At 52.5% G+C, this 24,477-nt stretch overlaps 12 protein-coding genes across 12 annotated transcripts; 2 read left to right on the plus strand and 10 right to left on the minus strand.

The window, feature by feature from the left end:
• Nucleotides 1-670: 670 nt before the first annotated feature.
• M421DRAFT_89316 (uncharacterized protein) lies at nt 671-1,227 on the minus strand (the record flags this gene model as incomplete). Its single annotated transcript, XM_033597758.1, has 3 exons — nt 671-808; nt 865-1,037; nt 1,089-1,227. The coding sequence occupies 3 exons, from the start codon at nt 1,225-1,227 to the stop codon at nt 671-673; spliced, it is 450 nt and encodes a 149-aa protein (XP_033453268.1).
• A 151-nt stretch (nt 1,228-1,378) lies between these two features.
• Nucleotides 1,379-2,748, minus strand: M421DRAFT_255127 (uncharacterized protein). The gene is made up of 2 exons (XM_033588638.1): nt 2,384-2,748; nt 1,379-2,176 (listed from the first exon to the last, which is right to left on the minus strand). Exons 1-2 carry the CDS (start codon nt 2,486-2,488, stop codon nt 1,652-1,654), a joined length of 630 nt encoding a protein of 209 aa, XP_033453269.1. The 5' UTR covers nt 2,489-2,748; the 3' UTR covers nt 1,379-1,651.
• Nucleotides 2,749-4,546, minus strand: M421DRAFT_255126 (uncharacterized protein). The gene is made up of 3 exons (XM_033588637.1): nt 3,770-4,546; nt 3,070-3,719; nt 2,749-3,014 (listed from the first exon to the last, which is right to left on the minus strand). The coding sequence occupies exons 1-3, from the start codon at nt 4,404-4,406 to the stop codon at nt 3,009-3,011; spliced, it is 1,293 nt and encodes a 430-aa protein (XP_033453270.1). The 5' UTR covers nt 4,407-4,546; the 3' UTR covers nt 2,749-3,008.
• Nucleotides 4,547-7,327: 2,781 nt separating this feature from the next.
• M421DRAFT_416622 (uncharacterized protein) lies at nt 7,328-8,013 on the plus strand. The gene is made up of 2 exons (XM_033591137.1): nt 7,328-7,431; nt 7,481-8,013. The coding sequence occupies exons 1-2, from the start codon at nt 7,362-7,364 to the stop codon at nt 7,894-7,896; spliced, it is 486 nt and encodes a 161-aa protein (XP_033453271.1). The 5' UTR covers nt 7,328-7,361; the 3' UTR covers nt 7,897-8,013.
• Nucleotides 8,014-8,938: 925 nt separating this feature from the next.
• Nucleotides 8,939-11,493, minus strand: M421DRAFT_1593 (uncharacterized protein; the record flags this gene model as incomplete). The annotated part of the gene is made up of 5 exons (XM_033587655.1): nt 8,939-9,566; nt 9,999-11,035; nt 11,083-11,126; nt 11,176-11,392; nt 11,479-11,493. The coding sequence occupies 5 exons, from the start codon at nt 11,491-11,493 to the stop codon at nt 8,939-8,941; spliced, it is 1,941 nt and encodes a 646-aa protein (XP_033453272.1).
• On the minus strand, nt 11,163-12,847 carry M421DRAFT_255156 (uncharacterized protein). The gene has a single exon (XM_033588639.1). The coding sequence runs from the start codon at nt 12,599-12,601 to the stop codon at nt 11,615-11,617; it is 987 nt and encodes a 328-aa protein (XP_033453273.1). The 5' UTR covers nt 12,602-12,847; the 3' UTR covers nt 11,163-11,614.
• Nucleotides 12,848-12,984: 137 nt separating this feature from the next.
• Nucleotides 12,985-15,098, minus strand: M421DRAFT_53415 (uncharacterized protein; the record flags this gene model as incomplete). Its single annotated transcript, XM_033595116.1, has 3 exons — nt 12,985-13,185; nt 13,243-13,947; nt 14,001-15,098. The coding sequence occupies 3 exons, from the start codon at nt 15,096-15,098 to the stop codon at nt 12,985-12,987; spliced, it is 2,004 nt and encodes a 667-aa protein (XP_033453274.1).
• Nucleotides 15,099-16,601: 1,503 nt separating this feature from the next.
• On the minus strand, nt 16,602-18,308 carry M421DRAFT_53755 (uncharacterized protein; the record flags this gene model as incomplete). The annotated part of the gene is made up of 3 exons (XM_033595151.1): nt 16,602-17,471; nt 17,518-17,833; nt 17,893-18,308. 3 exons carry the CDS (start codon nt 18,306-18,308, stop codon nt 16,602-16,604), a joined length of 1,602 nt encoding a protein of 533 aa, XP_033453275.1.
• On the minus strand, nt 18,196-18,683 carry M421DRAFT_416625 (uncharacterized protein). Its single transcript, XM_033591138.1, has one exon. It carries the CDS (start codon nt 18,620-18,622, stop codon nt 18,362-18,364), a length of 261 nt encoding a protein of 86 aa, XP_033453276.1. The 5' UTR covers nt 18,623-18,683; the 3' UTR covers nt 18,196-18,361.
• A 1,009-nt stretch (nt 18,684-19,692) lies between these two features.
• On the minus strand, nt 19,693-20,523 carry M421DRAFT_255261 (uncharacterized protein). Its single transcript, XM_033588640.1, has one exon. The coding sequence runs from the start codon at nt 20,403-20,405 to the stop codon at nt 19,761-19,763; it is 645 nt and encodes a 214-aa protein (XP_033453277.1). The 5' UTR covers nt 20,406-20,523; the 3' UTR covers nt 19,693-19,760.
• Nucleotides 20,524-21,157: 634 nt separating this feature from the next.
• Nucleotides 21,158-23,014, plus strand: M421DRAFT_416627 (acid phosphatase/Vanadium-dependent haloperoxidase). The gene is made up of 2 exons (XM_033591139.1): nt 21,158-21,772; nt 21,823-23,014. Exons 1-2 carry the CDS (start codon nt 21,517-21,519, stop codon nt 22,812-22,814), a joined length of 1,248 nt encoding a protein of 415 aa, XP_033453278.1. The 5' UTR covers nt 21,158-21,516; the 3' UTR covers nt 22,815-23,014.
• Nucleotides 23,015-23,449: 435 nt separating this feature from the next.
• M421DRAFT_89323 (uncharacterized protein) lies at nt 23,450-24,214 on the minus strand (the record flags this gene model as incomplete). Its single annotated transcript, XM_033597760.1, has 3 exons — nt 23,450-23,606; nt 23,703-24,060; nt 24,199-24,214. 3 exons carry the CDS (start codon nt 24,212-24,214, stop codon nt 23,450-23,452), a joined length of 531 nt encoding a protein of 176 aa, XP_033453279.1.
• Between the last annotated feature and the right edge of the window lie 263 nt (nt 24,215-24,477).

Here is a 24,477-nt window from a genome sequence, read left to right on the forward strand (position 1 = left end):
ATGTTCTTCTATGTTGTGTTTGTGTTCCCAGTGCATGGACTTAAAAGTCCTGTCACAATGGACTATGCTGCTGACAAGATGCTGCGCACGCGGTACACTTTTCTATGGAGATGACGCGAATACAAGATACCCGCAACCACGGCACGTCTCCACATCTATACTTTAGTGCCTCACTATGTACCAAAATATTGAATCGAAATGCGCATGTATGTTTCTGGAGTCGTGTTTCGAATAGGACTCCATTTTGGGGCAGGTGTGCTTCTCTCCTTCGATTTTCAAGAGGTCCTAGGATCTACCATGTTTATGTTTGTCATCTAAGAGTCAGACGTTGTCTCACATGCGCCAAGGCGCCGAGCTTTTATACGTTTTCTCTATCTAAAATCGACTACTTAAGTGCTTTCTTTGCCGGAAAGGAAAGTCTTCGTGTGTTCATCGGAACTACATACGGGCTACACGTATAGTGTGTCAGGGAAATCATATGACTTTGCAACACAAATAAAGCATCTACTCAAGTTACTAGGACACTTCTGCGAGAGCATGCACGGTTGAGGAGAGGTTACGATGTGGCCACAAGATGGATTTGCTAGAATGTACAACGGTAAGGACAGGCTATATCTTCATCATCAAACGTTATAATGTACTCTCAGCTCGACCATTCTTGCAGATCGATCTAGAAGTCCTTGAGATAGTCACCAACAAAGTTGCTGAGCTGAGTCTCGATAGAGCCGACCTGAGGGAAGCCAAGCACGCCCGCGAGATCCTTAGCCTTGTCACCGAGGGAGGTAAGAGTGTTCTCAACATAACGGTGCTATCACATGTCAGTCGCCTTGGTGTCAACTGTGCGTCTGAAATACAATTGCTCACCTGGTACTGCTTGTTGTTCTTGTCATGGTAGACAAGAAAGCGCCTGGTCTGAGCCTTATCTTGTCCGTACTGAAAGCTGCCATCGACATCTACAGTGATACTGTCACCCTTATTCTTGTTCTTGAACTCGTCGAGCTTGCTGGCCTGGACGAAGATCGCGCCTTGCGCATCGCCTGTGTTGACGTCAGATGGTCCACTATATCGTCACAGAAAAGTGAACTAACTGCCTGGGACATTGTAGCTTGCAACGTAGTAGTCCTCGCTGCGCGACTTGAGACTCTGACTCCACTTGATAGTGACTCTCTGGTCCTGGATGGAGGACGCAGAGACGTGGATAGTGTTGCCCTTGTTGATGAGACCCATTTTTGCTTTGATGCTAAGGTGAGATATAAGAGTGAAGATTTTATGAGTATGAATGAAGTGGTAGAGGCTGAGTGCGTGATGATGAGTATAGATAGGCGGGCCTCCTCATCTTTATAGCTGCCGTCAGGAGCGCAACACCTCCATACAGACTGTGATCAGTCACCAAATCTCTGTACCTAGAGCTCCAATCGAGTTGGTTTGCATCTTGGAAGATCCGTTATAGCTACTTGGGGTGTTGTCGTCGTCAGACCGATGCCGAGCAACGTACGTTCAGCCAGCCACTGTAGGTCGAAGGGCCTTTCTCAGTCAGAAGCGAGCCACTCGAGAGTCTCATCTCTGTACCAGCCTCGACATTCTAATCGCCGAAACGTAAGTTGAGCTTCTTCACAGCACGTGCGTGCTCGTATTCCGACAATGTCTCCACTTAGCTTGAGTGGCTTGAGCTGAAGTCAGGGTCTCGAGCATGTGAACTGTCATTGTGGGGACATCTGGTTTCGCTTCGAAACATCGTAGCTGTGGCGTTCCTGAGGTGGATGCGGTCCGTTGCGCTGTCGCCCCACTTAAAGTGTGCGAGTCGTGCATACGAGGTAGACCAAAGCTGCACCTTCCCCAATCCAGTGATGGCATTCACCGATCGGGTAAGACTACTCTCCGCAGTTCCTGTATCTGGACGGCATGGCCGACCTGCCCGCCTAGCCATGCATGTCGTCCAGTTTGGGCATGATACTGTTAGCATAACATTATTGGCTCTGCAGTGTGGCTGGCGCACTCCTAACATTATCCACGAGGAGCCACCCACAGCAGTCGAAAACTGTCTGCTGCAGCATTCTACAAGGCTGCTCTTTCCACTGCCGTATTTCAGTGACGGTGCTTGTGCTGTACATAGGGTGGCCACGTCCGCTCGTATACTTCTAGATCCCAATATTCTTGTAGCAAGTTGGAGTCGCTCCTACGCCGATTAGTTAGCTCACGCTTCTAATACAAGGGGTTGACCTGCATGTGGTGAAATACGAGGTGTTTCATATGTTTTCTCTTACAATAAAGAACGATATCTATACACAAGATGACTGGTACCGGGTCGCGGCAGTGGCAATCGTAATCCACTCCGTTCAGGGCGACCCCTTGTAGCTGTGTGACGGGACAGGACTGGACGTACCGATGCGGTCATCCCCTGTAGTAGCTCGTACCCATGGTGCCGGCGGAAATCACTCCGTCTCCACAGAAGACCAGGTTGGCAAAGATAGACGGGTACTCCGATCATATGAGTAACCTCAACGTTTAGTCATCACACCGTTGAAGCTCCAATCGTTATCGACACTGATCATGCATCCTGTCTTTAGAGATCAGTGCTTTGATGAGGCATCTTGAATCGCACATGGAACGTTCTAGAAAAGATGCGTGTATCTCCAAATCCAGTCCGCTTTATAGTATGTTCGAGCAGAGCATGCCGAAGCTGTGTTTGTTGAGGAGCGACCTGAACGCCTTCAAGGCCATCCCCTGCAAGATCTCCAAGTGTCGTCAATACCGTCTGAACGCCCTAGAAATATCTCCAAATGCAGAATTTACGCCATATTCCATATTTGAAGTATGAATTTAGTGTGAAAGCAAGGTCCACTCGTCGTCGCTGATGGCTTTTTCGTCGGTCATTGTTCGAGCAATCGATGCCGCAGGCACGAGTTCAGGGCTTGACATCTGAGTGTGCGGGATGCTACTCCTGTTTGCCTCAGAACGGTATACTAGGGCAAATCCCTCGTCTTCACTGACATTTCCGGCTGCGTTGTCTAAATCTGATGCAGGCTTAGGGTCGCGAGATCGGTGAGGGAGTGTGATAGATGCACCAACATCGGTCATACTTTTGCTCAGCTGTGTGACCAGTAGGGGTCGGGCGTTGCGGCGTCCATACTCGAGGAGCAATCGTCGAGCACTCTGAGATGTGCCCCCCGTGGCAATCTTGGTAACCTGTGTTTCCGTCTCCCCGAAGGCGCCATCCCAGTTGGAGTCGTCGTCCACCTTTAGAGGTATAGACCTCTCTTCTTCAATACGAGGCCCACTAGATGGATCTGCTTCAGGCAAAAGGGGTCTGCCCTCCAACCGTGCGCTTGTCTTGTCGACCCTCGCCCGCTTGTATCTGCGCAATGCATCGTTTACGGTCATCACCCTATCGGTGTCGTCTTCATCTGAGGACTCGATGTTGGTAAACTTCAATAGCGCCGCGGACAATGCAGGAGCCGACACACTGTGCTTCGACCGGTCTGGGATCCTGCGACGGCTATCCGATGCTGCGCGCCTGGCAGTGAAGGTCGGGTTTGCGCGTTGAAAGGCTGTTGTAGATCCAATAGATAATGTCTTGATTGATGCCGGGTCAGTGGTGGCAGGGTTGCGAGGCAGGTTAAATAACATCGCGCTCGGCAGCTCACGAGAGGCCAGAGTCGTGGGAGCGTTGCTTGACTGAGCCATGGGGCTGGACGGCAGCCGAATGATCTCTGCAGCACCTGTATATAATTAAGATTAATTGATAACAAAGTTTTGTGCATTTACTCACAGTCGTCTTCGAAATTCCTCGTGATGTTTGTGCGGCAGAGGTCTTGTCGGAAGGCTGGAATCTCACGTACAGCTGTCAAGAAATCCAGGCTCTCGCCCAGCTTGTGATATAGGTAGACAGCTACACAGTAGTTGAGTAAAGTGTCCACAAGATTGTGATTGCGGCGCGCATCATCGCTGGCGAAGTGTCGATAGATGAACCTGATCGTGTCGAGGAGGTCTCTTGGGTGCTTGGGCAGACAACAGGCAAACTCGATCTGACAAGAAAAATTCCCGTGTGCCATTATCTCTAGTTCTGGTACATCGAAGTCCTCGGCAATTTTGTACGTTTCGGCATGCTGCAAAAGCAGGATGCTGTCTCCGTCCGGTTCATCTGCAAGATAGCTACCAGTGTAGCAATACCGCGCAAGTGATATGACGGCAGTCTCTGAGGAAGCTTCAATGCTTGCTTGCAATCGGCTCTGCGCGTTGTACTCGAAGGTGTGGTACAAGAGTGGGCATGTTTCCAGGAACTTGAACGGACTGATGGCGTTTGAGATGTGGATGACTTTACCGTCAGGCAGGACCGCTTTCAGGATTGCATCGCTGGCACCGTACTCATTGCCGAGCTCTGTGTCGATGAAAGTGATATCGTCCATCGTGTCAGTTGCAGGGTCCTTGGCCTCTCTGGCAGGCAGGAGCGAGGTATCAGCGTTCAGAGCAAGTTGGCGAGCTTTGGAACAGAGGATGTCGAAAGAATACAGCGGAAAACGAAGAGCGAGGAGATGCCTCAAAATTAAGAGATCGATTGTGCGACCGCAGTCTGACGAGGCTGGACTGACCGGCTGAAGGATTAGGCTACAGCGTGACTGGAAGGGTGGCCATCCAGCAACTCGTTCTTTCTGGTATGCCCCAATGACCACATTCCTTAGCTGATGCTCTAGATCCTCTCAATATTCTTGAACATGTTGTATCGAGTCAAGGTTGTATTGCAACGATACAATTGACTGTTCGTGAATGTGTCACGGCGGGCGGGGGAGCTCAGGACGGCCTGAGCAATGCGACGCAAACCGGCACCAGTCTGGCCATTGGATTGGCGAGGATCAGCCTTGAAGGCCATCCAATGATCGCTTTCAGACTTGGTGTAGCCTTACATAGATGCCTGATGTCAGCTGCGGAGATCTTGGTGTTGAGGTGCCAAGGAGGGGTGAACACACTAAGGCCCCTTTCGTCTGTGCGTGAGCTACAACCATACAGAACGATGACGATCCGGGAGGGGATCCGCTTGGTGGTCCCGCGCGCAACCGCGTCTCCCTAATATCACGCTACCACATCGTAACCGCTCTTCAAAGTCTACGTACTGGCTCGATTGCTACGTCTTCCAGGTCGATCTGCGACTTTGTCTTCCTTGGACCTCAATTGGCTCAATGAGCTGCAATTAGCGGCCGTACATGATGGGCTTGCTATCTATTCTCCCCGCGAGCTTCTCAACTGTTGAGACATGGCTCACGCGCGTATTTGTGAGTCGACCTGCCTTTCCAGTGTTTACTCCTGTAATAATGTCATTGAAAGCTGTTCTTCGGTCTCGTGATCATCGGTCCATGGGCAGCGCTCGTTGTCTATGACCTGATACTTTACGTCTTCCGCGCCGTTACCTACGAAATCCCAATGATGGGCGGTCGCGCTCGAGGGAAAGCACGACCACGCGCACCGAGCCTTATCGAACGACCGAATGGACATAGAATAAGATTCAGTCTGGCTCGACCGAAGGAAGATGCAGGAAACAGTACAAGTACTGCAGCAGCGGACACGCCGGACATTCGGTCTCGATACACACAGGAGGAAGCAAGCATTGGATCCAGGATATGATTGCTGTGAAGCGATAAGAACCTAGTCCACATATAAGGCTGCAGGGGTAACTCCAGTTGCCTCCGGTGGAGAATGTATACGATCGGCTTCGCAGGGTTTAATCCTACGAAAAGACACAATGTCTCACTTGCTTGTGTTACTCCAGACAACGCCCATCTGTTGACAATAATACAGAAACTCAAGCTTGAAGGACAGCGGACTGACTCTAGGCCCGCTTAGGCTAGTTTAGTACCAGGGCTTCTCGTGATGCGACAAGGCTAGATTGTGGCATGAGATAAGTGATTCTGCCCTCGTGGATACTTCTCTGAGTACAATTGCCGGCTCATGTAGTCCACCTTACTTGTCAAGATAGTGTCTTCATACCGACAACTTGTTACCTAATCGAGAACCGTTATGGATGCATAGGTGGAAGGGTGAGCTTGGCATCCTGTTGGTTCATGGTTTTGCTGGCTGCATGTTGTGAACAACTACATATAGCAGTGCCACCATCGTCATCACCGCGTACAGCCATGCTGTAATAGGAGCCATACCTGCACTATACAATCTCAGCCTCGTCGGCCATAGAAGCATGACAGTCTCCATCATGCTTCCAACTTTTGGTTGCAAAACAAAACTCACGATTATCAACAGTAGCTACTAGACCCAATCACGAGCTCAAACTGTTGATCAGTCGGCAACAGTACGAGCCAGTCGACGTGGGCACAGAGCTCGGCCAGATCTACTCCAATATCGAATACCAAGGCCGCGACCTCAACAACGACCTGAGGACGACTAAACTCACAAGTCTGACTTCGAGAAGCCCCGTGTTCACGCGTTAGACGTCCATGCAGCGCTTCCAGCCGTCAAGCTTTCGATTACCTAGCCGTATCGAACGACGGATTGGTCCCAAAACATGGAGATTTGGGCTGCTCGCTGGTTTTTACGCTTCTCCAGCCGTTCCGATCAGCAACATGCACTCTTGATCTACCGCGCACTCACACATGCCACAGTGAATGACAGTAATGTCACGTTAATGCAAGGCGACATGAAAGCTGTGCCGCGTGTGAGTGCAGCGTTGGAACGTACTAAGCACGATTCTTCCCACTTCAACCAACTACGCCCTGCAAATCCTGTGCGCTCCTACTAGAAGTGAAATAGTACACAACCACCGAAACGGAAGACGGGTGGAAATTGAACTAATCAGCTTTCGCAATCTAAAGCTTGTGAAGCGGAAGAGAGTAGTGCTCCGGTGATCTCGCTCGCAGACATTAAATTTAGTACTACCAAGTTGCTGAAACTCCAAGTAGCTATAACTCGCCTCTCTTCCAAGTCACCAGCGGTCAGGAATACAGCATCGAAGTAACAACAAACGCAACTGAACCGTCTGCAGATGATGCTTCCTGGCAAAGACTTAGCAATGCTGACTGGACGAAGATCTACAATGACTAGTACGTGTCTGGATACAGCGACTTGCTTTTAGCCATCAATAACGCATCTTCGAGGGTAATCGTCGGCTGGAGAATGTGAACGATATTCTGAGATAAAGGTTCAAATTCGAATATGAGCAAACGTTGGCGAAATTTTAGTTCAGCAGTAGTCGGCAGTCTGTCGTGTGATGTAGAGATGTGTGTTGGAAGACTGTAAGGTGCAACTTCGGAACGATTCGGGGATGACATCACTGACCTTCCGACGCGTTCAGCCTGAAGGTCACTCGGTTACTTCGCCATCGACTTTCTACCGTCAGTTAACACGACCACACTTCTGGGATGACGAGGTCTCTGGGGACCACAGCCTTGCCATTCTGGCCGGCGCTCCTCTTCACCTACCTTGAGCCCAGTAAGATCGTCAGTGCATGACCACGCCGTTTTCACTGAGACACAAGCAGTATCCCTCATCATCGGTGCTCAAGCAGCAATAACCGCACCTTCTACGTTCGTCTCTTCTCAGCTCCAAAGCCTTGGTTCGGCGGACCCCGTCTCGCCAGCTGTGGACATACTAGCGTATACGCTGGGCAGTCTGTTTCTGCTTCTTGCTGGGTACGCGTTGACCTGCACCGTACTGACAAGAGATCCAAATGTCACAAAGTACTACTTGGTGTTCGCCGCATGCGGGGATGTGGGTCATCTTGCGGCAAACTATGTAGGTATGGGGAGTTCCGTGTTCTGGGCATATAGAGAGTGGAACGAGGTGATGTGGGGAAACATCGCTGTCACTATGTTCCTGTTTCTGAACCGGGTGGCGACGGTAAATGGGGTGTTTGGCACACCGGGATGGGTGATTGGGGAAGGAAAAAAGCTATGAGGATACGGTTCCTGTGGCAGGATTGTATGTAAAAGGTGCAATGGTTCGGATGTTGGCAAAGTCGTCAGAGTTTGACCCGAGCGCAGTTCTCTTTCTAGAGTGGTACGTTGACGTCTCCCAAGACTCAGTCCGCTAAACCGACCGTTGATGACTCCAGCCGCTCTGTCCAAGTATCACCATATCCGATCCACCTTGGCAACTGCTTCTTCGTGCTCTTTTGATTGATAGTTGTCAAGCAACTGTTTGGCTGCGTTGACTGCTTTGATTGGTTTTTCCAATATGCCTTCAATTCTTGGGCTTGTGCTCATGGCATGATGGAATGCAGCTACCGAGATTAGCCAGTTCTGCAACACAAGATAATTCGGTCATAACTCTTCAAATGACAATGTTGCCACGCTCACGATGTCGTTGACAGCCGAGAGATGCCAACATTCGATTTATCTCACCAAGACAGCATGGCGTCCGCGAAGTGCTTCGCCGATTGCTAGAAATCGGCCCTCAATCGTTACTGGCTTTCGTGAGGCTATTGACTGTGACCTAGTTGTTTGGCTACAGTTGTATCGAGCAACTTACACTGTTCTGGATGAGCTCAAGGGCTGCATCGAGAGCATTTGCCTCAATTATCAAAACTCTAAACGTAAGCCGATTCGCATAAAGCTTCTGCAAGATTACTGATCGTCTGGTTCTTGCAAGTCTACAGGGTCCGCAAAGCAACACCTTGAAGCTGGTGCAAGACTGGATGCGCAAGAGTTAGAACAAGTGGCTGCCATACTTGGCAATGCAGACGGCTCTAAACTCTTGCTCGACAACTGAAGTGATAATTAAGGTCAGCCTTCGAAACCACTCCGAGAATCCTTCTTGAAAGGCATGCCGTCAGAGCCACTCACTTTGGAAAATTCTCACGCTGTGTGAGCCATGATCGGACTACAGAGCAGATAGTGTGATAAATTGCAGATGTACATCTAAGGGTATCTTAAAACAAAGCTCCCTACATGGACCGCTCACAGTCGTGACAGTCTTGTCGTGCGGAGACATGAGATCATCATCCCTCTACCTCACTGACTTCCGCGAACAACGGGACATTGACGTCCCACTCCTCATGTGCTCCAGCTGTTCTACCCACAATGCACTTTGTCTGGACCATCGACTTCTGTGACATGCCACTGACATGCTCAAGCAAATGGTACATGAGAGTATCCACATTGCCAAATATGCTTGTAACCTTCAACTCAACGCTGCAAATCATACAACCGTAGTTACAGTCTTCGCTTGTGCTGTCGGTAGTCTTCTTCTTGACGTGGCTCTTGGCCAAAAAGATCCATCGATACCGGATGCCAGATTCCGAGGTATGTATGTTCGGATCTATGATGGTCTCCTTCTTGCCCTTCTTTCCAGTCGTGATGATGTATGTGTTTCCACGGAAGTTGCATGACCTGCATTCCCAGACTTCCTTGGTATTGTACATACCAGAGGGCATCGTACGCAGTGCAAGACCTTTCATAGCGTCTTCGCGAACATCCCAGGCACCTTTGCAGAAGCCCCAGTAGTCGTTCGCCTTACATGGGCGGCCATTCATCATGCGCTCCTGCCCCGGTATTGGAGACCTGATAGTGGATGAGGGAATGCTGCTGCTACTTGAACGAGGGAGAATACCGATTGAGCCGGAGCCGCTACTGTCAGTTGATGCAATAGAAGGCTGTCTAATTCGGTTGACTGGGCCAGACAAAGCTCTGGACCATGGTGTTACCTGTAAGCCAAGTGTCACAGTATGGCCACTCGAGCTACTGCGCGAGCTTGGGGGGCCGGAAGAGAGCATTGTGGGCCGTAGAGAGCTGCTCTCCGCACAGCCGGCTTCCTTAGACACTGGAGAGTCTGGAGGTGAGCCGAAAGGTGCGATCGCGTTAGGTACCCTTACATCCCGCTGTAAGCTAGATGTGTGTGGACTCTGTGCATGTGGATCTGTCGCTTGAACGGGCGCTGGTGGTGCATGGACTGGTCCGCCATTCTGTAGAGATAGCCGTAGCGGACTCCGCTGGGGAACAGAAGGAGGTGCAATGGAAGAAGAATAACTGCTTTCTGTTCGCGCGTAGGATGTGGCATACGGTGAGAGCTGGCCATAGTGATCGTTGATCTGCTGTGCGCTTGGAGATGTCGGGAACGGGAAGCCCGGTTTGTTTGGAGGAGGTGAGATTGAACAGCGAGGATCACTCTGGGCGTAAGAGCTGTGAGACGATTCCGAGCCGTTGCGTTCCCACGATGTATCCGAATATGGTATGCTAGACATCGAAGAGTTGGAGAATCGATGTGGCATGTATGTTTGATGATGAGGGTAGGGATTCGACCCTGAGTATGGTGAGTACTGAGACGACTCTGAGTATAGCGAGTGCTGAGAGCTTGCGTTGAAAACGTCCTGGTTGAACATGGGTAGATGGCCCGTATGAGAGTACGGTAGCGGCTGTACATGGTGGCCTGCCGGGGTAGTAGTCCAGAATTGAGGGACCATGTCTGTTTGCTGGGTTTCGTTCCCATTGAGCATGTCAAGCGTACCTCGACGCTCGGGAGACGGGTTGGGGTGCTGATGGTTGCACGAAGAATCCTTCCACGGCTGATCTATGGCCCTGTTGTTGACCTCAAGTCCCTTGTAAGGGACCACGATCTCATCGATATCTTTCATGACCGTAGCGTGGTTCTGGCCCTTGGCTTGAGCCATTTGCTCGAGAGCTGCACAATAATCAATCTTTGGGGTTCCTTTCGGTGTTTTCGCGCTGATTGACGCAGGTTTTGAGCCCGCGCTGCTGCTGCGTTTCATTTGAAAATAGCGTGCCAATCCAGACTTCGTCTCTTTCAACTCTGTTGGCGAAGGGAGGGTCACAGCCGAGGGTGTATATCCATCCGGGACCATATCCACAGGTCTCAAATTGCTTGGCCACGAAGACGGCAGAGTTGCGACGGGAGAACGTTGCTCAGTCCCTTTGATTGGACGTGGTATCGGTCTCATGAGAATGATTCTTTGTTTCATCTCATCCAATATCACGAAAGTGTCTTTGCGGTTCATTATCGATGCTTCGTGAAGCAGGCGGAGGTTCAAGATCGCTGTCTCGTGCTGCACCGCCATTTGCAGGCTCTTAATGATCTCTCCCTGCAGCCATGTCAGCGATGAGCTTTCTGTCGAGTCATTTACATTACCTGCAATATAACGACGACATGCATGAGACGCTGGTAGGCGATAGCTAAGTATGTCAATTCAAGTTCAAACGGCCGGTTGGTAGCTTGACTTACTGTCACCAACTCGCACCACATCGCCCATCTCCCGAACATCTTGCGTATAGCGATAGCCAACTTGCTGTTCACCAGACGCAAGAGAATCCTGCAGCTGCTTCTCCTCGAAGTCTTGTTGCGCCTGGGCACGTGATTTCCGTCGCTTTGCTTTGATGTGTTTGAGCAGCTCAGAGCCGGCGTGGAACGCAGAGACTACAGCGCTGACCGCAGCAACGACCTGTGCGTTCTGTTACATTTGGTCTTCTGTATGTCTGCACAGGTATAATGGACTAGCCATAGACAAGTAGCAAGGAGATAACGTACCTCGACGCGTGACATCTTGTAGGCCGTCTACAGATACCGCCTGTCTGGCGCACCCACGTCGATTGACAACCAGCACCTAGGTACTGGAGTACTACGAGCTTGTGTAAGTTGGTGCTGTGCTTTTAAACTCCGCTCCTCACGTTGAGAACAGAGACTTGTCAAATGCCGCACGAAACGACCACAACTCGGCAAGTCTTTGTAGACTAGGCTGGCTGTTGGCTCCGAATTCGCAACAGAATGACCTCCGCGGGTAGGTCCCGAAGGAAGATTGAGCGACTGTGCGATTAGGCACGAGGTGCCCCTCCGACGATAACTTCTTGCAAGGATAAGAGCGTGTGGGGAAATCGTAAAGGGAACAGCAGGAAGAAAAGGTAGCAGGGAACGTCGCGCAAGAGGTGGGATTGCCTACCCACCGCAGTCCGCAGTCCGTACTCAGCCTCACCTCACCCCTCGTCCTCTGTGAGCCACCCAGGTTAGCCTTGAGCTTCGCCGCCAGACTCGAACCGATCGGTGCATGATTCATGTATCGTGAGGTATATCTCCGCCAATAATATGAGGCTGTGGCGATGTCCTTATCAGTCTCGTGCAATCTTTTTGCGACTCGGGCCGTAATGGCTGATGAGGTTGCAAAAGTGGTGCGTCCCGTTGGCCACGTTGAGCAAAACGGCCGGGGCAAGCGAGTGTGCCAATGCGGGGTCCGGGATGGAGCTTCATGCTGTCGGCGGTACAAGGCCACACCGGTGCCTGCATCGATTCGAGCATCGCCAGAGCCCAGACATGTAATGGGGAAGCTTGACAGTGGCTGCAAAGCTTGGTGCTCAGGTCGCACTCTGTGTTGCGGGGAAAGGACTGTGCTTGTTCGTGGGGGCGCTATTGACGCGAAAGCTGAGGCATAGCCCGCTCTGGCGCTGACCGGCGTTCTGCAAAGACTGTCAGACACTGCATGGTGATAAAGTGAAAGGAACCGGGTGTTCAACAGACATGGAGGCCTCAAGTGCGCATGTGAGCTGCTTACGCGTTGAGCACATGACATGAAGGAACAGATGAGCACGACGGATGGAGAAGAGCAGTTGTTTGTATCTTGTGTTATTGCTTCATGTGAGAGTGCAATTCTGTGCAACATGTCGTCCAAAGCCTAGTCTACCTTCGCTGTGACCCTACGTTAATGAGATGCTAGAAGCGGAGTGAAGTGGCAACTGCTCTGCAGCGCGTCGAAGCTGCATATGCGCGAAAGTTGACAAAAGAGAATGTGTTCCTTCCTGACTTTTCGGCCTGTAATTGAAGCGCCTCGCTAAATAATGTGCGGCATGAAAGATGTTCCTGGCCTGTGACTCCAAGTGTGTCTCCGCGAAACACCATCTGACAAATGCCTCCCTAGAAAATGGAGCAGGATCTACCTGTGAAGAAGGGGCTCAAAGTGAGCTAAGGACAGAACCTCACGCCGGTACAGAACTGCTCAGATGAAAAGGAAACTTAAAGTGTAGGACATCGCGCTGGAAAAATTGCTCAAGCATCCACCAGCTGCACTCGTTGGCTCTTACGATTACCAATCTCGACCAGTGTTGGCGTAAGAGCCATTCCGTCTCCAAGGTTCCTCTCTGAACTCGTCTGCAGATGCCTGCCCAGGTCTGTCGGCGTCCTGTTCAAGGTCCTCGGTCTCGTTGCCTTGCTAACACTCACACTTCTCGCAATGCCCACTGTCGCCGTCTGCACACTGCCGCCCACAATCGTCGCTTTTCGCTGGCTGTGGGTCCTGCGGATCACTGGCTTTTCAGCTGTGGGTTGCTTGAAGGGTTCGGCAGAAAGTGGCGGCGAGAGGAGCGTCTGGAGATTTTGAAGTGGTGATGACACCTCGAGAGGTGCAGAAGAAGGATGCGAAGAGAGCGCTGAGGCGGCGGTTACGCGGGGCTGTTTGCGAGAGACGGAATGTCCGAGCGAGGTGGTAGAGGTGTTTGCAGGTGCGGATGCGGATGCGGATCTGGGTTTCGGGAGAATTTCCCAGTGAGGTTCTTGCGATTCAACATGCGCTTTCCATGCTTGCGTCTCGGCTGGTGTTGTGCGGGCTACCACAATTGTGACCGACTCGTTGTCGGAGATATCGAAGCTGTTGATCGAAGAAGGTGTGGGTGGCGCTTGTTGAGGCTTGAAGTTGGGAGATTCGCTATACTGGCGGGTAACGCTGGTTGATGGCGGCTTGCGCTTAGTCTCTTCTGTCGCCTTGAATGTTTGTTGTGTGGGAGATCTCGCAGGTGCAGTCTTCGATCTAGCGCGAGGCGAATTCGAGACAAGTGGTGATGGAGCTCGTAGAACCGGTGTGCCCGCTCGTAGTGTTGGCGTACCTGCGCGCAAAGTAGGTGTAGAGCGTCCGGTCGAGGGAAACAACGATAACCGTGCTGACGGAGGGTTCGAGGTGGTAGGCGACGCGGCTCGTGGCAGCTTGGGTGGCTCCAAGACCTCTTTATTCTCCTTCTTTTGGTTAGCCAAATTTCAAGGTGGTGATGTCCAACATTGTCAAGGCATACCTTGATCGATATTTTGTCTAGTGGTTTGACGTTATCAGCATCTATCCTTGACTGCCGCCGCTGATACAACGAAGCTCGGTCCGTTTTAGGCTCTAGCACGCCACTGAACATGACGCTGTACCTGTCCAGCTTGGTATCAGGTATGTCAACACCGAGTAGTCCAGCCCCAGCTGAGGTCTGTGGTGACTGAGTTGGTGGACCTTCCAAGAAATTCATCTTTGAGTTTCCAGAGGTAGCCGGCGGCGGGTTTGGGGTAGTAGCGGACCGTTGGAACCTGTAAGATCGAGGTGCTGAACGTCCAGCGTCGAGAGTTGCTGAACGTTTTCTTCCATGCTGGACCTCCCTCGAGGACACATTTTCTTGAGACTTGTTACGGGAGGCCCTGATATCAGGATTGTACACCGAGACCGGCAATGTAACGCCCCCGTCCGTCTTCAGCTTTGGCCTGGTCTTCGACTTTGGCGATGTATCATGGTGACTATCGGCACGTGCTGGTGTAACTTGTTGTGCCAGCTGGTAGAAGGAAGACTTCTCCTTCGGTGGCGGCGCGGTCTTCTTGAACAGTGACTTCCACCGGCTGATCTTGGGCTTGGGTTGTGTCTGGGCTCCCGTGATGGTAGTTGTCGATGCATTCGCATGGCCTTGCAACGACATCTGAGCGTCGGCAATGAGGTTCTCCGTGGTAGCCTGAGGCGTCGAGGTCCAATGCGAGCCAACAGTTGGGCTGCCCAGCGCAATGCCAATGACGTCCACAGGACTCTCGACAGCGTGTAGTACGGCGGAAGAATTCGTCGGTGAAGAGAAAGCGAGGAACCGGTCCTCTGAATATACTGATGGAGCAGGCACTGTCTTTTTGTGGAACTGTATTGCGCGTTCCCCCGGTCCACTTGACGTACTCGGCCGGGCTACCATCTCGGGTGCTTCAAGCGTTCGTTCAGCCCTAGGGACAGGTGTAGCTGCTTTGAACCTGTCAAAGTCTGTCTGGGGAATGTTCGGTGATGGAACAGAGCTTTGGAATTGAGACTCTTCTTGCTGGGCGCCCCTCCGATTTCCCTTCAGAAGCCGGAGCGACTTTGATCTCGTGAGCAAGCTAGGCATCGCGTTTCAAGTGGATTGCTAGTGGGTATCAGGTATGAAATTGAGGACGGAAGGAAAGTGATGCACGACCAAAGGAGTGGACAGCCCCGAAGAGCAAACAGTTGCACAGTAGAAGGCGACTTCGTGAGTCGGAACAAAATGAAAGAAGAGAAGGTGATGAGCAGAATTGCGCCGGCATCAAGATTCTAGTCTCCGGGAACCGAACGTCCTCTCCACAAATCTCCCTCATGCCAGTGGGCATCAAGTCTTCCAGACGCGACTGGGGCCGTTGGGGACAAATTGCGCAGGATTCAGACGTTGAAGGGCCGACAAATTACCAGGGTGGAGACCAGGGCATGGGTGATCGGCACGCGGGACACCATGTCTGGCTGTACCTGCCGCGTGCGATAACGGCAGCCATGGGTGATAGCGACGAGGATACCCGTTGTCGCGATAGTCATTGGCGATTGGCGGTTCCTGCAGCAGCGAGGAGGATGAGCCGAGCGCGGGCCACGCAACCTGCGCAATTACCGTCGCACACGCGCCCATAAGCGCGCAGCCCACCAAAGACGACGGTACCTACCACACTCCAGCGGCGGCTTGATCACTCATTACTGGAGAAAGCCGTTGTCACGGCTTTTCACCTCCGTGCCACGGATACGGATTGTGGAAGGTATGAGCGGTTAGTGTTGGCCTTGGGCCACGGTTTCAGCCCCATCAGCAATTTCACGATGCACCGCCAAGAGTCCCTCATTGATCTCAAACACCTTGACATCACACTGTGTACTCTCGTGCCGCTGACAAGGGATCGTCATTTCCGCGGTTGAGTCTCTGCTGTAAGTACCATCAATCCCAGTTCCCGTTGGCGACACCACACGCGATCTTGAAAGCTTCGACGTGTGAACCTGTAGTGCACCAAGATCGACCGCTTACTTTTGGTGGTGGACCTGGGAGATTGGGCGTACGCAGGGAGGCGGCTAGCCACAGTTCTCGGAAAAAGCCAAAATTGCTGTTATTTTCTGAGGGCGTCATTGTGGACAGTGGCGAGCAAGAGAGGAAATTGCACATGCCTGTCGTTGACAGAAGCAGCAAGTCAAGACGGTGACAAACGTAGACGGCTGAAAAGACGTAGGTGTCGGTGCTATATGTGTTCATGGCAACGCTGTACATGCACGGAAGGATTGCAGTGGTCACTGTGGTCGATGCCCGATACATTGCAACGGCAGACGTGCTAAATGAGTGCCTTTCGTTGCAGGCTTTGGGTTCGATCTCAACAAGTGCGTACAACCTTACTCCGCCCCATTTATTAGATGTCGTGAATCCCGCAACGCCTGTACCCAGGTGTTCATATAAAGAATCTTCAATGCGCCATTGTGCGGGAGAGTTGACGAAAGAGAACGTGTACAAGTTGAACTGCCCTCACTGAAAGGTCTTCGACGCGCTCCGAAACTGCCCTTGACCTCGAGGATGTGCAGGGTGATCGTTGGCCACAAGAACTTCAGCACGAGACTGGACTCACTGGACTCATGTGTCCGGGATCTTGAGCGGCGCAATGGTCCACTCGCCGCCGTATAATCTCCTCGTCGCTGCTGTAATATCGTCTCCCTCCGTTTGGAAGAATACATACAGACTGTCGTACAGTACATCTCCGTCGTTGTCCTTCTCTGCCACAGCGGACACAGTCAAATGCGTGCCGCCAAGAGCGTATAACGGTTGTGCAGGCGTCTGGACTGTAAAGTTCTCGTGCCCAGGATACGATGTGTTCTCCGCGTTGTAGTTGATGTCATAGCCGCGAATGCTTCGATCTGCGGACTGGGCGTAGAAGTAGGTGGTATATCCCAACGACGTTGAGGGCCAAACATCAGGAATAGTGGCGCCCGAGGCATTGACGAAGACGTTGTAAGGGTGATCCTCGTCCTGGACCTTGGTAGTCAGGTTGGTATCGGTGTCTTTCCAGTATACCTCGACGTCATCGTTCTTGTTGACCATCATGGCGTATTGTGTTGTGCCAGCCCCCCAACTATAGCAGCCAACACCAGCCTGTGTATTGAAGCCCTGCCACCGCTGGATATGCTTCCAATCGGGGCTGCCGGCATACCAGGCATACTGCTTGAAGGTAGAATCATCCGATGCGTACCAGATGTTCATGCCCAGTCTGTTGTCGAAAGGTATATCATTTATGCTGCCATTGACAGTTGGAAATTTGCTGTAGTCCGAGTCGCCGTAGAAGTTGCCTTTCCAACACGCTTGCAGTCCAGTACTAGGAGATTCACGGCTGACTTCGAGATTCTGCTTGCTGAGAGGACCGTCTGTCCATAGTTGCGTGGAGGTTGTCTCGTTGGTCTGAGTAACCTGCTTGACTTTGTTGTCGTCTCCAACATAGAACACATGAAACTGACGTTGTCAGCGCAGCGATGACAACGGAAGCGGTCGGACTTACAAATTGCGTCGCGTTGGCAACGTAGGCTACAGCTGAGATGGGCGTTGCATTTTTTGCGTTGCTGGCAACTGTCTCTGTGATACCGCCGCCGATCCACTTCTGACCCTTGGTGTACTTCAAATACCGAATTGCTCCTGTATGATGCTGGAAGTACAAGGTAAAGAGCGTACCATTCTTTGGATTCCAAGACTCTCCAGCCAGTGCAATACCGGATCCATTGAAAGCTCCCTTCTTTGACAGGTACTCGGCATTCAATGAGCCGCCAATACAAAGCTTAGGGTGGTCACGGCAGAACGGGTCAACCTTGACCTCATTACTACTACGTAATCAGCAATCAAGACGACCGAATGTATCTGATGGAGAAACATGACTCACTTGTTTTTCTTTGACAGGCCAATACCTAGCCCAGCTCCGAGGCCCACGGCGAGTGCCATGAGCCAGAAGACGACACACCCCGTCAGCATCCAGAAGGTGCGCTTCTTCAATCCACACTTCCTGTCATCTTTGGGTGGTACAGGGGGCGGGATAGAGCCTGGCCGCGATACTTGTTGGTCGTATGTGTCGACATGCTCCTTGAACGTATATGGTCTTGGCTGAGGCGATACAAGTGTGCTACCGCCATGTGAAGAAGGTGGGAACGGTTGAGCTCCAAACGGATATGCTTGCTGGCTAGGGACGACTTGCGGTGCAGAATAGTCCGGCGTGGGACCACCAGTCGCTGGGTGCGTGGCATAGGGTGTTTCCTTCTCCGTCGATACGCTGAGCGGTGTCAGTAAGCTGTAACCGCACATGCGAAAAAGCATTCTACTCCAATCCATTGCAAACAATGGCGTTGACAGAATACTCACGGGCTGTTAAAATACCCATGCTGATACTCCTGCGTCGAGGAATGTTGGTAGGCATGTAGAGGTGGAGATAGCGGCGGTGGTGGGGAATGTGGCATCGATGAGTACGGCGAGGGCGGGGAGTTGGCATGAGGTGACCCATGGGCTGGGTATATATGATCGTGCTCCTCAAACTGTGGTGGTGGAGGGCTCCACTCTGCGTGCGAGGGAGCACGATTGGGGATGCTCATGTTGGCGTAGTCATTTTCTCGGTGTTCCATGGCGTGAGATGTAGGAGGTTGTCTACAAAGTGACCGGAGCTTAGAGAAAGTACAAAGTGGGCTGTACTGCAGCGGCCAGAGGCATATACCCAAAGCAGGTTGCCTACAAGAATTTGAGGCGCAATTCACGTGGCGATAAGCGAGAGAGCTGATTAATAGGGCAATGCGGGACCGGGGATTCCCTGAGCTTGCGGTCGAAGCAGTACTTCCGTGTGACTGTAAGCAAATGACTGCAGTGTACTGGATGGGCATCCAGTCGGAAGTTGTGTACCAACAAGAACAGTAACCATATTGGGTAGCGTCTCGCATGTGCAACGGCTTGACTGATGCTCTCGTGAGATGTGCTTCTTTTTGTGTAACACTCTGGCCTGATAGTATGCAAGGTCCAGGTACATGATTGCTCATGTACTCTAAGCAGTATATGTAAGCGCATAAGCAGGCAAGTCCTCTATCATGCCTTTGAAGACTGTTGATATTGCAAACTTTTGATATCCACTCCAGTGTTTCTGCTTGCTCGTCGTGGATAAAGATTGGTCTCAAAGCTGAGGTCTTCGCGTTAGTTGCAGGTCAAGCTCCACAGTCCTGCAGCACAGCCGAGAGCTGAGCTGAGACTGTACTCTGACATTTACCGGAAGCAGTCATCCTGCATGCATAGCAGGAAAGGTTCAAACAGCGCTCAGCTCTTACAGGCCATGGAGGTCCCGTAAGCGGTGTATGCGAAAGGTTTCGGTCTAGGCACGGTCGTGAGGCATGTGGCTGGGGTCACCGCTCGTGGCCTGTGACGGAATATACCTTGACCCCGCAAGCTCATCTGATCTTAGAGATCTCGAGCTGCCTGAGATACTTCCATGGTTTAGCGAAAGTTATCGTGATATGTTGCCGTGCCGAAAAGGCGTTGTTGCGGGCGTTGAACTCCACCTTACAGCACGCTGTCGCTTCCGCGCGATAAGGAAGGACGAGCGTATGCGATCGCCTCGCCAATTGATTGCGCAAGTACTTTGACGGTCAATCGAAATCGTTGCAGATGCTGAGCTGCAGAGGTACAAGCCCCCGGTGCTGACCTCGAGGTTGTGCAGCTGCGCAGCGGCGCGGGGAATCAGCCGGACTTGGTGGGGAGGGTTCGAACAGCATATGTTGGTCAGAGACCTTCAAGGATGTCTGCTGTATATGTGAGAACAGTCGTCAGTATCTCACAGCAGTTCCCGCCGGTTGGCTGGATGTATCGACATTGATGGAGGTGTGGAGGCCGAAGGCGGAAAGTACGGCGCTCAACGCACCTAGGTACAGTGCATACGATGAGACCTGCAGCCATGGATTCTTCCTGCCGAACGCTCATTACACAACGTACACTTCGCGTAGTAGCACGAAAGCTGGTTTCCTTCATTCCATGTGTCTCGCCTTCACACGAGATGTTGCTGGTATTCTCCATCTGTCGATGCCGACTTGTCGTCAATGCGGAACCCTGCGACGTCAACTGTTGAACGCAACACTGGCTATCGCTCACTCCAGTGTCCATTCTTTTCGGTGAAGTCTGGCTCCATGAAGAGGGTTCCCAGGAGATCTTTTTGCGAGGATGCTCACGTTTGATTGAACTGGGCAATGAGTTTTCGCCACTACGCACATGAGAAGATGCCCGTCCACAACTCAGGTTGATACATGGCGTGACTATGCAATCCATCGTGTTGGCAGACTGGGAGTTCGAGTACCCAGATTCCGAGGACCCGGCATCAGAACTCCCTATCTCTCTGGGCTGTTTAGATATGTGCCGGAGATGAGCAACCATTTCGACGATTAGAACCACAGGCTGCAGAAGAATGAAGGCATCAAAGATGGTGATGAGGTCCACGCGACGAAGGCGAAGAGGGAGAACACACGAGATGATTAGCAATCAGCGTTTCGTGAGAGCGATCGATTTGGTAGCTCGCAAAGTTGTGGGTACCACATCCTAATATTGCGTTCGCGGTTGAGGTCACGCACAAGACGGCATGAGCCTCATCGTTCTTATCCACATGCAACACAGTCACCGAAGCCTCGTCCACATTTGCGATAACGAGGAGGCGATATTGAGGCAAATGGGCGGATAGGGTTTCGTAGACTCGTAGGCTCTTAGACTCGTAGAGGAATACAGCATGTTCTTGGATCGTACTTCCATTGCTATTCGTATACCTTCAGGACAACTCATGTGTGCCGTCAACACTGGGCGCTCGGTATCCATACTTCGTAGAGCGAGTTCGAAGCATCATGATCATGTGTCGTGTCGCGTTGCCAGCCTGTGAAATTGTCTATGCGTGGTGACATCATTGCGCCTTCTCATGCGAAACCTGACACGGGAAACGTCAGTTTCCCATCTGTTGGCAATTACAAAACGGCAGTCGGCAGCAATGGCCCACAATCCAGACTACTGATTTCATCATAACGAAAAGACTCCAGCCACACAGAGGCGCACAGCTCAAGTAAGCTCCTGGCGCACGGCGACTAAGCTTCTGCCAACCGTGCCAACTTTTTCCTGCCCGTCTCAGAACAGAGCACACGGCATCGTGATGTGGCTTTCGTGCCATCCCTTCCTCATTGAGCGCTCTGCAACGTGCGCTGAATGGCCAATGTTGCTGGGACAGGGATGAGGACCGGTTTGTGGCGTCCCAAGGGTAGGGTTATTGGACGCTCCTTACGTGAAAGCGAGTAAAGGGTGAAGAATGATGTCGTTGTTTGTCGTTTTTTGGGATGCGCGGCCTGTGACGACGGCAGAGAAATTTCGCATGCGTTTCTGAGGGAGTATATAGGTGAGGTGCATGCGATTTCAGCTTTTCAGCCACGCTTCTCCCCGCTGGTGTCAACAAAGGTGTAGGCACCTTCGATCCACCTCAAATCACCAACAACTACAACACCGGTCTACAATGGGTCTCTTTAACAAGAGGAACACGGCTGCGCCTATCGACACGACTACCGCCACGGGTACTCCCCAGCACCGCGAAAAGAAGGGCATCTTCGCTAGCAAGGGCCACCATGGCGGTGCGCGAGCTTGGAACTCACGCCCTACCTTTGGTGCATGGATCAAGGCCACTGCTCTTGACATCGTAACCATGGCTGTGCTAGGAGCTATTGGGCTGGGTGTCTACTTCGCTGACCCAGCACCGAGCCGCAGCTTTCCTGGTGAGTCTCTTCACTAACGTCTAATACCAGCATTGCTAACAGCCACCCAGTCACCTTCGGCGATGGAGAAATTGTCTACCCCGAGTTTGCGTACCCTCTCCGCAACGAGATCATCCCTATCTGGGCAGCTGCTATGATGGCCTTCTTCATCCCTTTCGTCGTTTTCCTCATCTGCCAGATCAGGGTCCGCTCGTTCTGGGACGTCAACAACGCTACCATTGGTCTTTTGTACTCCCTGATTGTCGCGGCCGTCTTCCAGGTCTTCATCAAGTGGCTCATTGGAGGTTTCCGCCCCCACTTCCTCGCTGTCTGCAAGCCCGTGATCCCCGACAATCTCGCCTACGACACCGACACCTTCGAGTCCGCTGGTCCCACCGGTGGCAACGTCGCCAATGGGTTCCGCGCCATCATGTTTGACCGCAGCATCTGCACAGGTGACAAGAAGGAGATCAACGACGCCCTCGAGTCTATGCCCTCGGGTCACACCACCGCTGCTTTCGCCGGCTTTGTCTTCCTCTACCTCTACCTCAACGCCAAGCTCAAGGTCTTCGCCAACTACCACCCAGCCATGTGGAAGTTAGTCGCCATCTACGCTCCTCTGCTCGGCGCCTGCCTGATCGGCGGCGCACTCACCATCGACGAGTACCACAACTGGTACGACGTCTTCGCTGGCGCTTCCATCGGCACAATGATGGCATTCAGCAGCTACCGCATGGTCTACGCTTCCGTCTGGGACTTTCGCTTCAACCACGTCCCCGTCCTTCGCCACGCGCCCTTCGTCTACGGCGCAGGACCCAGCACTTTCGACGGCTTCCACGACGCCGTCTGGACGCGCAAGGCGGGCTGGGGCTCACACGACGGCAGCGCCTGGGCCGGTGCGCCCTTTGATGCTGCAGATGGTCCCCGCGGCACCATGGTGCCTCAGGCCGAAGGCCCCATCGCCGGCCCTGGTGCAGCGCCCGGCCACCATGTGCAGCGCAAGCCCATCGGCAACAACCGCATGAGCCACGAGCATGGCGCACGGGGCGAGCAGATGGTCTGAGCGAGGGCTTGCTCAACCGAGCCTCTCTCTACACGGCCATGGCGATGATAATGATGCAAGCAGATTTGCTCTGCTGTGATGATGCTCCTCGGCGGTTTCCGGGGAGCGACGAATTCTCTTTGCTTTATTTGCACGATACCACTGTAGCGTTGTAATTGTAATCTAGTTAATGACGATATTGAACTACACAGCCTTCCAATGTGGTGCTCTTGGTGATGGTGATGTTGCTCCTGTCCAATGCGAACTGGATTCAGTGCAGACCGTCCGCCAGCGCCCCGCACCGCCGTCTCTCAACGAATGGCAGGCCTGGAGTATCATTTGGCGTGCGGTGTCTGTAAAGTGGTCGGTGTGAAGTGGTCGGTGCAAGCTGGGGCAGAATTCGGTCTGCTCGGGGAGGGAAGACAAGGGCTACGGGCTCGGGCTTATGGGTTCAGCAATCAGACATGGGGTGGGGAGCTGGGCTTACGCTCTCAGCCTCAACGCCTCACGCAACAAGCAACACACGCACACAACATCTCGTCGCTGCAAAATCTTGATTTGTTAGGGTATACAACACGACACGTACCGCCACTCAACGCGCCCGGGTATCGCAACACCACGTCACCATATCCCCCCCTCCCGGAATACACCTCCGTCTACGAGTGGATATGCACCTCCGTCGTGCCGCTACGATGCCAGGTCGCAAGCAACACGCCGCAGCGACCACACTTGTGCGAGACATCCTTGAGGCTGTTCATCAGATACGGGATGCATCCCACAAGGCAGAGACAGCAGAGGCCCAAGGCCCACGCACTGTGGTGTGTTAGCGCTATTCTGCTTTTCCGATTCCATTCCATTCGGATTCATTCGCGGGGGGGGAGTAGAGGAGGCAGAGTAAGAGGGACTCACTGCGTCGTATTCCCCGTCTCGAAACTACAGTTCGTCATGCTGCGCTGGCCGCACGCGGGACAGTCTGCTGGCGCGGGCCCGCGGGATAGACTCGCTATGGGCGTTGCATTTTGGTACACGGCGCCGGACTGCTGCTGCGGCGGCATGCCGGGCTGGGGGGTGGGGTACGCCTTTTGTTGCTCGTAGGCGTGCGCGGGCTGCGCGGGCTGCGCGGGCTGGGGCGGCGGCGACTGCGCGTATTGCTGTTGGTGCTGCGCATATTGCTGCTGTTGGTGCTGCGCGGCAGGGTCCTGGTGGTAGACGGGCGGTTGGGGTGTGCCGGTTAGGTCGGGCGATTGGGGGTATTGCTGCATGGGGACTGTGAAGGTCAGTATCTATTGGGGGATGTCATGGGTGATCAGGTTTTGGAAGCGTGATTGAATGACGAAACACAGAACTTCATTATTGAGAGAGATGTTGCGCGATTGCAAGGCTTCCGGAAAGAAAATGTACTCACCACCTTGTTTCTCCATTTTGTAATCTGTCCTAAGCTGTGGGAGGTTGTGTGAGGTTGTGTGAGGTTGTGTGAGGTTGTGGGAGGTGGTGGGAGGTTGTGTGAGGTTGTGTGAGGCTGTGTGTAGGATATCAAGAGCAATCAGACAGACCACTTTGTTAAGTAGACGTCAAACTCTCAAGCTGAAAACCAGACTTCAAATCTCCACAAGGCTCACCGGTACTGTTTATACATCAAGCCTCCCACTTCAAGGCGCACCGCGCTCGCCCCTGCCCCTCGCAG

The sequence above is a fragment of the Didymella exigua genome, assembly GCF_010094145.1.
Source record: "Didymella exigua CBS 183.55 unplaced genomic scaffold M421scaffold_3, whole genome shotgun sequence".
NCBI classification, from domain to species: Eukaryota; Fungi; Ascomycota; class Dothideomycetes; order Pleosporales; family Didymellaceae; genus Didymella; species Didymella exigua.